The sequence below is a fragment of the Rousettus aegyptiacus genome, unplaced genomic scaffold, assembly GCF_014176215.1.
Source record: "Rousettus aegyptiacus isolate mRouAeg1 unplaced genomic scaffold, mRouAeg1.p scaffold_m13_p_5, whole genome shotgun sequence".
Taxonomy (NCBI): domain Eukaryota; kingdom Metazoa; phylum Chordata; class Mammalia; order Chiroptera; family Pteropodidae; genus Rousettus; species Rousettus aegyptiacus.
The window spans coordinates 53,060,107-53,072,143 of record NW_023416308.1 but is presented as its reverse complement, the minus strand read 5'-3'; the positions used below and the strand labels follow the sequence as shown (position 1 = coordinate 53,072,143).

General features: G+C 36.2%; 1 protein-coding gene across 1 annotated transcript in view; it reads right to left on the bottom strand.

Annotated features, from left to right (window-relative positions):
* The window catches only part of LOC107504294, a 29,966-nt gene extending 27,273 nt beyond the window's left edge, over window positions 1–2,693 (bottom strand). The window contains exons 1-2 of the mRNA XM_016133414.2: window positions 2,677–2,693; window positions 2,074–2,340 (exon numbers count right to left, since the gene is read on the bottom strand). Coding sequence (XP_015988900.2) covers window positions 2,074–2,338 — 265 coding nt within the window. The 5' untranslated portion in view covers window positions 2,339–2,340; window positions 2,677–2,693. The remainder of the gene's footprint in view (window positions 1–2,073; window positions 2,341–2,676) is intronic.
* Between the last annotated feature and the right edge of the window lie 9,344 nt (window positions 2,694–12,037).

Here is a 12,037-nt window from a genome sequence, read left to right as displayed (position 1 = left end):
AATATACACGTTTCAAGGTGGTTCCTGAGGTGGCTACTACTGCATAAAAGATGTGTACAGAGTGAAGTTGTCTAACTCAGAGCTGACCTTAACTTCAGATAAAACTAACAAGAAAAGTCATCTAAACTTAGATGTATCACAGCAGAAAATGATGAGGTCTACCCTCGATGAGCGTTAAATATATTTTCTAAGGGTCAGAGAATAGGAAGGTGGTGGATCTAGAGACGAACACAAATCTGTCTTAACTATTAATCTTGGGCTCTTACTCACTAAGCTACTCTGCTAGCCCACAAAAGGCACTGTACAATTATGCATGTGACAGAAGCCCTGACCACAGTCTCTGTAATCTGCACTTGCACTACTCATTTGGCACACTCTGAGCAGTGGGGGAAAAGCCTCAGTCATATTATTTAATTACATAAAATCTCTCAAATTTATTAATATATCCTCTGAGATCACTATTCATTATGATTGTTGATTTCAAGGACAAAAATTGAATTTAAATTTAAGTTTTACAAAGATCTCACCTAATAATACCCACCTGAGAAGCTTATTCTGGAGACTTTAAAAACTGGCATGGGCTAACAGAAGAGAAAAACTTTGAGTCTTCATTCTATAATACCTATTTAAGACAAGATTTCCATAGACAAAATATGGTCCATTTCTCTGCTTTGAATGAAGGAAAGTCGTAGGCTGTCCCACAAAATTTCAAGCCCAAGGCAACATGCTGCAGCTTATCCCCTCTTTACCATCTAGACTGCTGGACTAAATTAACTATTGATAAATTCAAGATCGTTTTCTGGAGGAGGCCTTGTTATAGCAGTAGTGCACATGCCAAGAACTTACTTTTAGAAAAAACTTTCCCATTAGAGTCATTCAAATATTACATCTAATTATCACAATCTGTGGCTTCAAATAAAAAATTGTCAAGTTGTTGAGGGGAAGACAAAGTCATGACAACTCTGACTGAGCAGGCATCATCTGAGAAGTAAAGAGGTAGACTCCAGGTGTTATAATTCTCATAGTAGGTTATACAAGTATCTCTAAGATTTACGAACTATGGAGTGAAAGGAATGAGACAAGACAGAAGAAATGTTCGCTGTTAAACAATTATTCTGGATGCTTATTGTTATTTATTAATTGTCTTTAATTTTGAGGGGGGGCAGTAAATGAAAAAGAGGTATTGTAAGAAAAATAGTAAATGAGCATGTATTATGTCACTCAAACAGGCATGGGCTTCTCCCAATCTCTAGGAAAAAAGTCTTCATGCTTTCAAAGAACAACTCCTTTTTAATGACTTTAGGAAGTCTAAAAGAGACCAGTAACTGGGAGTCTACCAGAACCTACATCTTTGCTGTGTGGAAGAACTAAGGGACCATAGAAGGGGCAGGTCAGACATCCAAGTCCTGGATCAAGCCCTCAGGAGGAGAGGAATTGAAGGTTTGGGGGCTTACGAATGGTCCACAGCCTAGTTTCATGCTAGTGAACAAGGCTGCTCAAAAGAAAATGCAAGGGGGAAATTAGAAGAGTCTGCTTTAAAAAGCTTTGCTTTTCAGTAAACATTGAATTTATTCTTTGAATGGTTCACCATCAGTAAATACATTCTATTCCTTCTGGAGAACAAAATTTTGGAGAGGAGTTATAAGAATTATCTGGTTACAGATCTTAAGTTTTTGTGTCAGATAACTACATAAATTCCTAGAGAGCCCTAGACTTTAACTAACTAACTAACTAACTAACTAACTAACTAACTAACTAATGTGCCTTGGCAGGAGGACTGGAGAATACAGTATGAAACTTTTCAGAAAATTCTCATGAACTTCAACAAATGAGCTATCATGTACTCAGGATGAGAAATGAGTTTCAATCAAAAGAAGACTTCTGAGACCAAAGGAACAGGAACAAAGAGGAAAAGAAACAGGGGACATGCAATAACAGCACTACCACAGAAATGAGGCCCAGAAGCCAGATGTAAGACAGTTGTCTGCAAACTAACGTGGCCAATAAAAGAATCAGATATGGGCACAAAGACACAGTGCCGATGTGAACTTTAGTCTGAGTCATCAGTCTTACCTGAGGAGAGCTCCAGCACCTGTGCAAGGCAGCAGTCATCTTCACAAATATAATCGATACATATTTGGCTCGCCTGGGGCCCTTTCCGAATGACAGAGTCAATCAAAGCTCGAGCCTTATCCATAACTGTAGGATTTTCATATCTTACTTTCTCCATCTCCTCCTGGTTCAGCACTCTTTTCTCTAATAGTTCATCCAATAAGCCATTTATTGTGCCTGCAACCACTGAACGGATAAACAGCCTCCTCTTCTGCTTCAGCAGCATGTCTGTTTGAAGCACAAGGATTCCTCAAGCCATGAAAACAATCTCATTTTCCTCTCACGTCGGCAACAGGGAATAGCCTCCTTTAGATTTAATCCATAAAATGTCCCTCTCTTCACAGTTCAGTCATCCTGAGGATGTCCACATTTCTCATGCTTCCCTCACTATTACCCTCTTATACTCACTGAGTGGCCCCAAGTCTGAAATTTACTATCTGTAAATGAGTTCCTGAAAACCAGGGATCATCCTGACACTGACCCATGCTTATTCAACTCTGCATAATAAAATAATAAAACAGTGATAGCCTATTTCCTTTGGGGACAATAGCTGCTAATACTTATCTAGTGCTACTTCTGAACCCTCTGTCAGACATGACATTTAAGAATTATGAAAGTCTTCTGGGCCCCTTCCTTCCTTCTTTTTGCCCTCCCTCCTCCTCTTCTTTCCACTCCTTCAGTTCTGTTTACCTAAACATTCACAGAACCTAATTATGGCTTCTGAAAAAGCAAGCCCCTTTCCAAATTTTTTTCTCCAAGACATGTTCTTTTGAACAAACACAAACAAAACTCACCAGCCATGACTTTTCTCTCTTAGCCTCGATAAGTGATATGAAACTGAAAGCGTGTTACCTTCCTTTTAGCAGGGCGTATACATATATTGAGAAATAACCACTGCTCATGAATATGCATGCCTTTATTTTTTTACCCGAAGAAATAATTAGATTGCTTAACCTTGGAGTGAATCAAAGAGTGTTAATTTCCTTCAGCAACACTTGGATCAGGTCAAGGTAGGAAGAAGTAGGCCTTAGAGAATAAGAAAGGAATAAGAAAGTATGTTCACAATTAAACTAACACAATAATGAATCTCCCATTCATTAGAAAGTGTGATCTAGAAAAGTAACCCATCCTTTGTTGTCTTAGTCTATTCAGGGTAATGTAATAAAATACCTCAGACCGGGTGGCTTATGAACAAGAGAAATTTATTTCTCACAGTTCTGCAGTCTGGAAGTCCAAGATAGGGTGCCAGCATGGTTGGGTAGCGGTGAAGGCTGTTTTCGGGGTTGCAGACTTCCAGCTTCTCACCATGTCCTCTCATGGTGGAAAGGGTCTCTGTTATAAGGGCACTGATGTCATTCATGAGAGTTCTACCCTCATGATCAATTCAACTCCTAAAGGCCCCACCTGCTAATACTTTTATTTTGGGCATTAGGTTTTCATCATGTGAATTTGGGAGAGACCAACATTCAATCTATAGCATTTGGAGAAGTTGAACCACTGAAACCCATGCCCGCATCCCACAGCTCTGGGCTGTGTCTTAGGAACTATGTATCATTGTGAAGCAGTTCTGCTATTAGGAATGGAAACATTTTCACCAGAATCAAATAGTTCCTAATCTAATACTCTTTCTCTTCAGATGACTTTGTTTTGAGGGACACTATGGAGATTAACAGCTCAGGCAGTAGATTCAGAATGTCTGACTTAACATTTTAGCTTTTCATTCTTGGGCAAGGTTTTGAACTTTCCCATGTATTGGTTACTTTATTTGTAAAATAATTTCATTAATAGTACACACCTATACATCTTTGAGTATTAAGCGAGTGGAAATGTAGAAACTGCATAAAACATTGCCTGGCCCATCATAAGCACACAATGTTATTATTTGTTATTATTATTATTATTAATACAAATATTTTACACTAGAAAAATATCCAAGAATAATTATTTGAAGATTATCTAGTTAAATTTATTTTTTGTGCAAGTCCTCGTGCATCTCATTCATTATTCACTTAGCAAATATTTATGAATGACTTACTCCAGGTCAGACACTGTTCTAGGTGTCAGAGTTTCAGTCAAAAGAGACAATGGTCTCTTGTCCTCATAACCTCATATTCAAAAAGGGAAGACAAACAAGAATCCCAATATGTAACTGGGATGTTCAGAATGTTAGAGTGTGATAAGTGCTAAGAAGAAGAAATTAATTAGGGAAGTAGGTTACAAAATATTGGGAAACATTAAAACTGAAGACAGAGGAACCCAGGAGGGCTAAAGGGCTCACTGCTTTTTATAGGTACATGTTCAATTGCTTGTCCCAGAAATAAATTCAATATAGTCAATTTATTTTATAGATACAGCTAATGGAAGATGGACTAATACAAAAATTCCTATTAGTCCTTCAAGTTATCAGTTTTTTTACTGAAACTATTCTTGGGCTTATTACTTTAGTTTCTTAAGAGAATAAGGACCTTGAGTTACTAAAACATTCTGAGTGTGTGTGTGTATATACATACATGAAATATCTAAATTACATATTGATAGCTGTGCTACTATTGTTTTGAAGCTCTATATAATTAAAAACAAACTTGTATTTTGACATGCAGGCCATTAGTTTGCTCTTTGTGCTCCAGGCTAAATGTTAAATTTATTTTTTAATTAGAATAAAATCATGTGTAGATTTTAATCTAAGAGTTTTCTCAGGGTGCTTTTACCTTTTCTTTGCTACTTACCCAATCCAATTTGCAGCACAATCTTGTGCTCCCTGCCATAGGGAGACTCGTTAAGGGAAGAAAGCAAAAATTGCATGTACATCACTTCCCTTATATGTTTACATTCATTTATTTCTGAAATGCTTTTATGATTTTATGTGAGGGTTTCTCCACCAGCTAGGGCTGCACACCACTGAGTAGAAGCATACTGAAGTGGCATTTTAGCCACAGAAAGGATGGCCAGGCAGTATGCCTGGGGATGTAGAATTATGAGTATGGGTTTTGGAAAGCTAAGCAGAGAGCCACTAAATAGTAAGGGCCTGTTGTCCTTAAATATAAAGATGCTACAAACTGGAAACATTCCAAATGTCCATTATAAACATGTGCATGAGTAAACAAATTGTGCTATATGCATACACTGGGGTACTACTAAGAGCAATTACTGATATATATATGTGTATATATATATATAGATAGATAGATAGATAGATATAGATAGATATAGATATAGATATAGATATAGATATAGATATAGATATAGATAACCTTGATGAAAATATACACTTGTATTATGAGAGAAAGAAGCCATATATAATAGAACACATACCCTATGATTCCAATTGTATGAAGTTCTAGAATAGGAAAAACTAATGTATTGTGATAGAAATCAGATTACTAATTGCTTGAGGAAGAGGTGGAGAGAAAAGGGCATGAAGGGACTTTCTGGGGTGATAGAAGTGTTTTGCATCTTGCTTGTGTTATTCTAAATTGTTCATTTGTCAAGAATAATCTAATTGAATCCTTAAAATGGATCCATTTTATGTTATTAAGTTATATCACAATAGCATCATATTTCAAAAACTAAAATCAGGGGTTGTAATGATAGACTAGAATGGAAAAGATTTTCTTCTTTTATTTTTCTAGACATACTCAAGCCTCAACAACTCAATTGAGAAAGAGCTTCCCATAGTGTTGAAATGGAATTACCTACAGTTGGATGGGGACTTGTAAATAGAATGGAAATAAATTATAGAAATAATCAGTTTATCAACTAAGATATATACCTAGAAAATAGTATTACATTAATAGACTATTACAAAGATAAAATCATCATAAAATAAATTAATAGAGCCATCCAAAGTAGTATTTCAAAGGAGGCATAATGATTTAAAAACCTTCACATCAGAACTAACTGTGATAGCCTGTCTGTGCAATAATATCATTTTAAATAACAGTAGGTAATATGAAAAGCTCTTACATAGAAGGCAGAAGATTCCTATGCTTGTGTTCTGGTTGTGCCATTTTCAACCATGAGAAAGCCATTTACTTTCTCAGTTGATCTATCTCTTATTATTCTTTATAATTTTAGAGCTGTTAGGACATGGTGATTAATACATCTTAATGACAGCAATAACTGACTATAGCATGTTATTTTATTTTTCCTTTGTCTAAAATCTTCTCTTTTGTACAGCTTATCGACATGGACTTTGAGGACCAATAGCCTTGAGATCAAATTCCATTCATTACCTGTAGGTCTTGGACAATTTATTTAACGTGTCTCTGCTTTTTTTTCTCAATCTGTATGTGTGTTTGCAGGGACAGGGGCCACTTATAATCTGTCTTACTTTCTAGAAATGAAGGATATGGGTAAAGACCATGCCACAGTGCTTTCCACCTTGAGCTATATTTCATAAGCAAGGAAATGCCAAAATATGCTTCTTCATAAAGTGCTTCTGAAATTTTCTTATGCTTTATTTTATGGCCTGTCATGACAGGTGTGCAAGTTAAACATGCTAAATAAACATCGATTCCATTTTATGAGTAAGAAGACAAGGTAAACAGTTGGTTCAGAGACTTGGCAAATACATGTTGCATATCTTGGGTGAGAAGCCAGCTTCCACCCTCATTCAGTATAGTCGTGTGCCACGTAATGACGTTTTGGTGAACGATAGATCACATAGATGGCAGTGGTTTCGTAAAATTATAATGGAGCTGAATTTCCTCTAAGAAATGGAAGTCTTTGTGATTCAGGGGAATTTTTTTTTCCTCTGATATTAGCCATATCTGAGGGGCTTGTCAATGGATTCCCTTTTACATACAACACCTGAATTTTGAGTATACAGATTACATCTCAATCAGTTAGTTACTGTTTCAACACAGAGGGACCTGTCCCCTCCAGCACTATATATTCAGAGAGTGTTACGGGGCTCTCAGATCTAACATTGGTTTTCCATGCACAATTGCCATAAATTAATTGTTGACGATCTTAGATCCTGCACACAGACACAGGTCTAAAAGAGCAACCTTAGCAAATATGAAGTGCCACTGCCACTTCAGTAAAATATTTCTGTGTTAGTGTGGAGCCAACCCATCCCTGAACTTTGGAAGTATTTTCAGGTTGTAAAGCAGTGTATGTTTTATTGACCCTATCTGGCACAAAGGACTCTCTCTAGCAGGTCAGTATCAGAGAGAGCCCTTTGTGTCAGATCGGGTCAATAAAAAAAAAAAAAAAAAAAAAACTAATTTATAAAGTCAAAATATTGAGTCCTCAATTTTACACCCTGACCATATTAAACATTCTCTCTCTCTCTCTCTGTTTTATGAAGACCGCAAAGTTTCTTAATCTGACCACTACTCCAACATGGAATAGCCAAAAGCACATTGCCATGAAAATCCCCCATATGTTTATCTCTTCATCTTGACTTCTTATTCCTACTGTTCCTCAAGCCAGCTTTCACTCCCTCCTGACAGTTACTATTATGGTGTTCTATGCCTCACTCAGTGAAGCATGACTATATCTGCTCCACGTGTTGTTCTACTCCCCAGCCTGGTACTGTTTTGGGAAATATGTAGTATAAAAGCAGAGAAGAGGACTATACACTTGTTTTAATAGAGCTGAAGGTAATTTAGGGAGATAAAATATAAACATTGAAGAGAATTATAGTGAGAATAAATGAGGGCATAGATAAAAGTGCTGTGTGATATCAGGAGACAGTCTATTAAATATAACCTGGAGCAATCATGGAAGTTTGTATAGGCTGGCAAGACACACTTCACTTTGTAGCTGCAAGAGAAATCTTTTTGAGGGTGGTACCAAAGGAGAGAAGGTAACTAACTTGTTGAGACAATTTTGTGTTCTAGGTACTGAGATAGGTCCTTTCACCCACTTAACAATCCTGGAAAATTATTACTAGTGGCCCAATTTTAAAGATCAGAAATTGAAGTTCAGAGTGGGTATCTTTCTTAGTAGCAGAGCCCATGAATACACAGTGTAATTAGAAAAAAAAATAACTAAAAAATTTTTTTGCTCATATTAAAGGGTGTTTGGTTGGGATCAGCAGAAAGTAAGTTTTGAATGTTAGATTGGGTTAAGCATGTGATAATTTACAACAGTCAGCCTCAGTAAGGAATTTAAACTGATGAGGCAGGCAACAGGATGCCAGCGTAGCTTCTTGAGTAGGAGAGTCATCTGAATATGCCCTTAAAGTAGCTATTTTGTATCGAGGGTTTAGTGATAACTAGATCCTGGAATAAGTACTTGATCTACATTGGTCCTATAAGTGAAAACTTTTGAAAATATTGATATTCAGGCTTACTCCGGATTATTGAATTAGAATGTCCAAGGGTGAGGCTCAGGGGAATACACACGTACAAATAACTCTAGGTATTTTTGATGTATGTCTTATATTGAACATCACTGTTGAATGTCTTAATCTATTATCAGAGGTAACTAGGAACTCTCTTAAACCTCCATGTACCATAATATTGTCAATTTATTAGGACATGCTCCTTGAAGCGTTGTTGGTCCCATATGAACCAGAACCTAGGCCCTGAGTGGCCAAGGTATTGAGACCAAGAGATAGGATAGGACCACCTAGGAGTTAAGTTTGGCTGAGAAAAGAAGCTGCAGAGGTTGTAAGCTGGAGAGGAGTAGCAAAGAGTTTGTCTAGACTAGCGGGCAGACAGGAGGGGTGTAGTCTTCATGGATCAGATTTATATACCAACAGAATTATGAAAATACTGACCTATGGAATCTTTACAAGGTGGAAAACTTACCATATTGGGAGCAAATCCTTGAGGAGAGATGCAAAGCTCTTGAATCCAGTGTGTCATCTACCAGCAGAAGTAGAAGGAATTCTCCAAGTGTTCTCCGTCTTCTACTCAAAATACGAACTATACCACAGAGGAAGTTTATAAACACACTAAAAACATAAGAATATATCTGCAGAAACAAGAAACTACAAATTGACGTTCTCAAAGATAAGCAAATGTTGGACTAAACAAATACAGAGTATAGAATGGCAGTGTGTGAAGAGTTCGAATAAAGGAAATGAAAGGCAATTATTTTATAATAAGGAATAATCAGAGCAAGTTAATAAAGGGAGTATGTCAGTTGTAATTAATAGTGGCTAGGTTAAAAGGGAGACATGTAAAGTATGTGATAGCATAAATGATCTGGAGAGTATTTTCAAACAATTTATCTAGAACGCAATAAACAGATGACTAGCTGATAAATTTGAAAGAGGGATTCAGAGATATGAAGAATGGAATGAGAAGTTATAAGATATACATGACTAAAATTCCAGAAAGACATAATTGAGAAAATGGAAGATAGAACAATATTACAGAAAAATATGAGTTCACTGAATTAGGAAACAGTGAAACGCAAAGAAGATAAATCCAAAGAATAACTGCTTTATAGCAGCCCTGTGAGTGAGGCATTGTTATGGATTGACTTGTGATCCACACACACACAAAAATACACGTTTAAGTCCTAACCCACAGTAACTCAGTATGTACCCTTATTTAGAAAAAAAAAAAAATCCCTTGCAAATGCTATTAGTTAAGATGAGATTATATTGGAGTAGAGTGATCTCTTTTCCCATTATAACCAATGTTATAAAAATAAAAGAGACTGTGAAACAGAGACAGAGAATAACATATGAAAACATTGGGACCAAATCCTTAAGAGATGAAAGTCTCACAGAAGGAAGGCAGCAATATGATGACGAAAGTGGAGAATGGAGTTACACAACTGTAAAGCCAAGAATGTCATAGATTGCCAGGAGCAGCCAGAAGCTGACAAAAGAGCATGGCTCTGCTGACATCTTGATTTCAAACTTCTAAACTCCAGAACTACAAAAGAATACATTTATGTTTTAAGCCTCCAAGTTTGTGATATTTTATTATAGCAGCCTTGGAAAAGGAATGTAGTAGGTGTCGTTGGTTTCATTTAAAGATTAGAGAACAGTCTCGGAGAAATGAACTACTTGGTTAAGTGAGTGAGGAGCAATCTCAACCTCACAGATTTATAATCTAATAGTAGGACAGAAACTGTACAGGTTAGAGCAGAAGTCAAAAGCTGGTGACCTGCAGTCTCCATCATGAGTAAAGATGTGTTTTCTTTGACCCTCGTTTATAATTTCCTTTTGGCATTGACTATTTATCAGAAGTAAAAATTATGAGATTTCAAATGAAATTATAGGTTATAATCTTCTTTTGCCTGAATTTCCATATAACAGTTATCTGAAACAATCCATAATGCTACATTCATGCATTTATATGCTCTCCCATTTTCCCTGTCCCCATATAACCTGATTAACTTATTTTTCTTGCCAAGTCTATAGAGTGTTTATATTGTCACCTTTGCTAGGAGATTAAAGGCCAGCCTTTGGACTCAACCATTCTTAATAATATCAATGCTTTACATTGGTGTAATTGATGCGATAGGTATCCAACTCAAGGGTCAATTTTCCTACCTTTAAACTACCTGCGTTGGAGAAGTTTTTAGATTTAATTTAATACTTGAAAACCAATATAACCTATTGAAAAGTGGACCTCCAGTAATTACCTTAATATAATTCATTAAGTATCTGTGACACTAGTAGAATATGAGAAGTGCCATGAAAGAAAATTTTTCATAAGAGAAAAGCAGCATATTTTTTCAAGAAGTTTAAAGGTAAAAATTATATCCATTTCAAGAGCAGAGGTAGAGTGGAGTGACATGCAGATTATATTGATTAAAAAATAAATGAAATTTAAGGCATAAATAAGTTTAATAAGCAATATAGTATGTGATGTTAATCTGTACTATGAATCTGAGGAATTGTTATTATCATATGCCATGGTCCTTTAGCCCACCTGATTTAAGTATACTATGGTAGGAGTTTCTTGCATGTGGTCAGTGTCCCACATTAAGCCACTGTCCCTTGGGTTCTTTCTGCTTTACTGCCTAGAGATGTTCACCAAATTATTGAGGGCTGCTCGGCTGTGAGCATGATATCCAGAAATTTGGGTGCAGATAGGGGCCCTCCCCTGGGGGCAAGCTTCAACCAATGGAAGGCAGTATTCAGTTGATAAATACTCTCCCTTCCCCACCAATTTGTTATCTTTTAGTAAGGTAGATTCTACGTGATTCCAGAGGATCTTCCAGGAAGATTGAAATTTGGTCACTAAGAATAGTAATGAATTCATTAATGCAATTTTAGGGTGTGATTTTCTCCCTTTCATCTTCCTTTCCCACTCCTTACTTCGGCTTCCTGGGAACTCCTTCCAAATAAGCTTCCTGCATCAAGTCTCCTAACTATCTCTGTTTTCAGGAGCGTCTAAATTGAGACAATTGGGTTCATCACCACCATCATTGTCAAAATCATCATCATCTTTATTGAGAACTTTCTTTGTGAAAAGCACTAATAATTTCCTACATATATCACCTCCTGTAATGCTTACTATGCTATAAGATAAGTAGTATTAACTCTCTTCACAGATAAAAATCTATAGCTAAGATTAATTACATATATAATTACACATGTAATTATGTAATAACAAGGATAAAGCAAAGGTAGGTCTGAAAACATATCTAGGTTAGTTTAATTTCCAAAGTCCAATTCTAAACAGAATACTAAATTCCTGTATTTTTAATAACATGCATTTTAGTACAACCTTCCTACCTTACTTTTTAAAGCCTAAACCTATGTTCCTAATATGTCTTTTCAGACTTATTCCCTCACTGTTCTTCACAATATTCATTAACTAACTTGAGACAAAACAAGCTGCTAAATAATTTCAAAAGTAGTTGTCTTGTCTGAATAGTCAGAATATAAGTTTTTTGGTTTTTCAAGTTTCATTTTTGTCTGAGGGATCTCTACATATTTCTCTGTGATTCTTATACTACTCCTGGAATCGATCATTAAATGACAGGCAAACTGCCTATGGCAGGG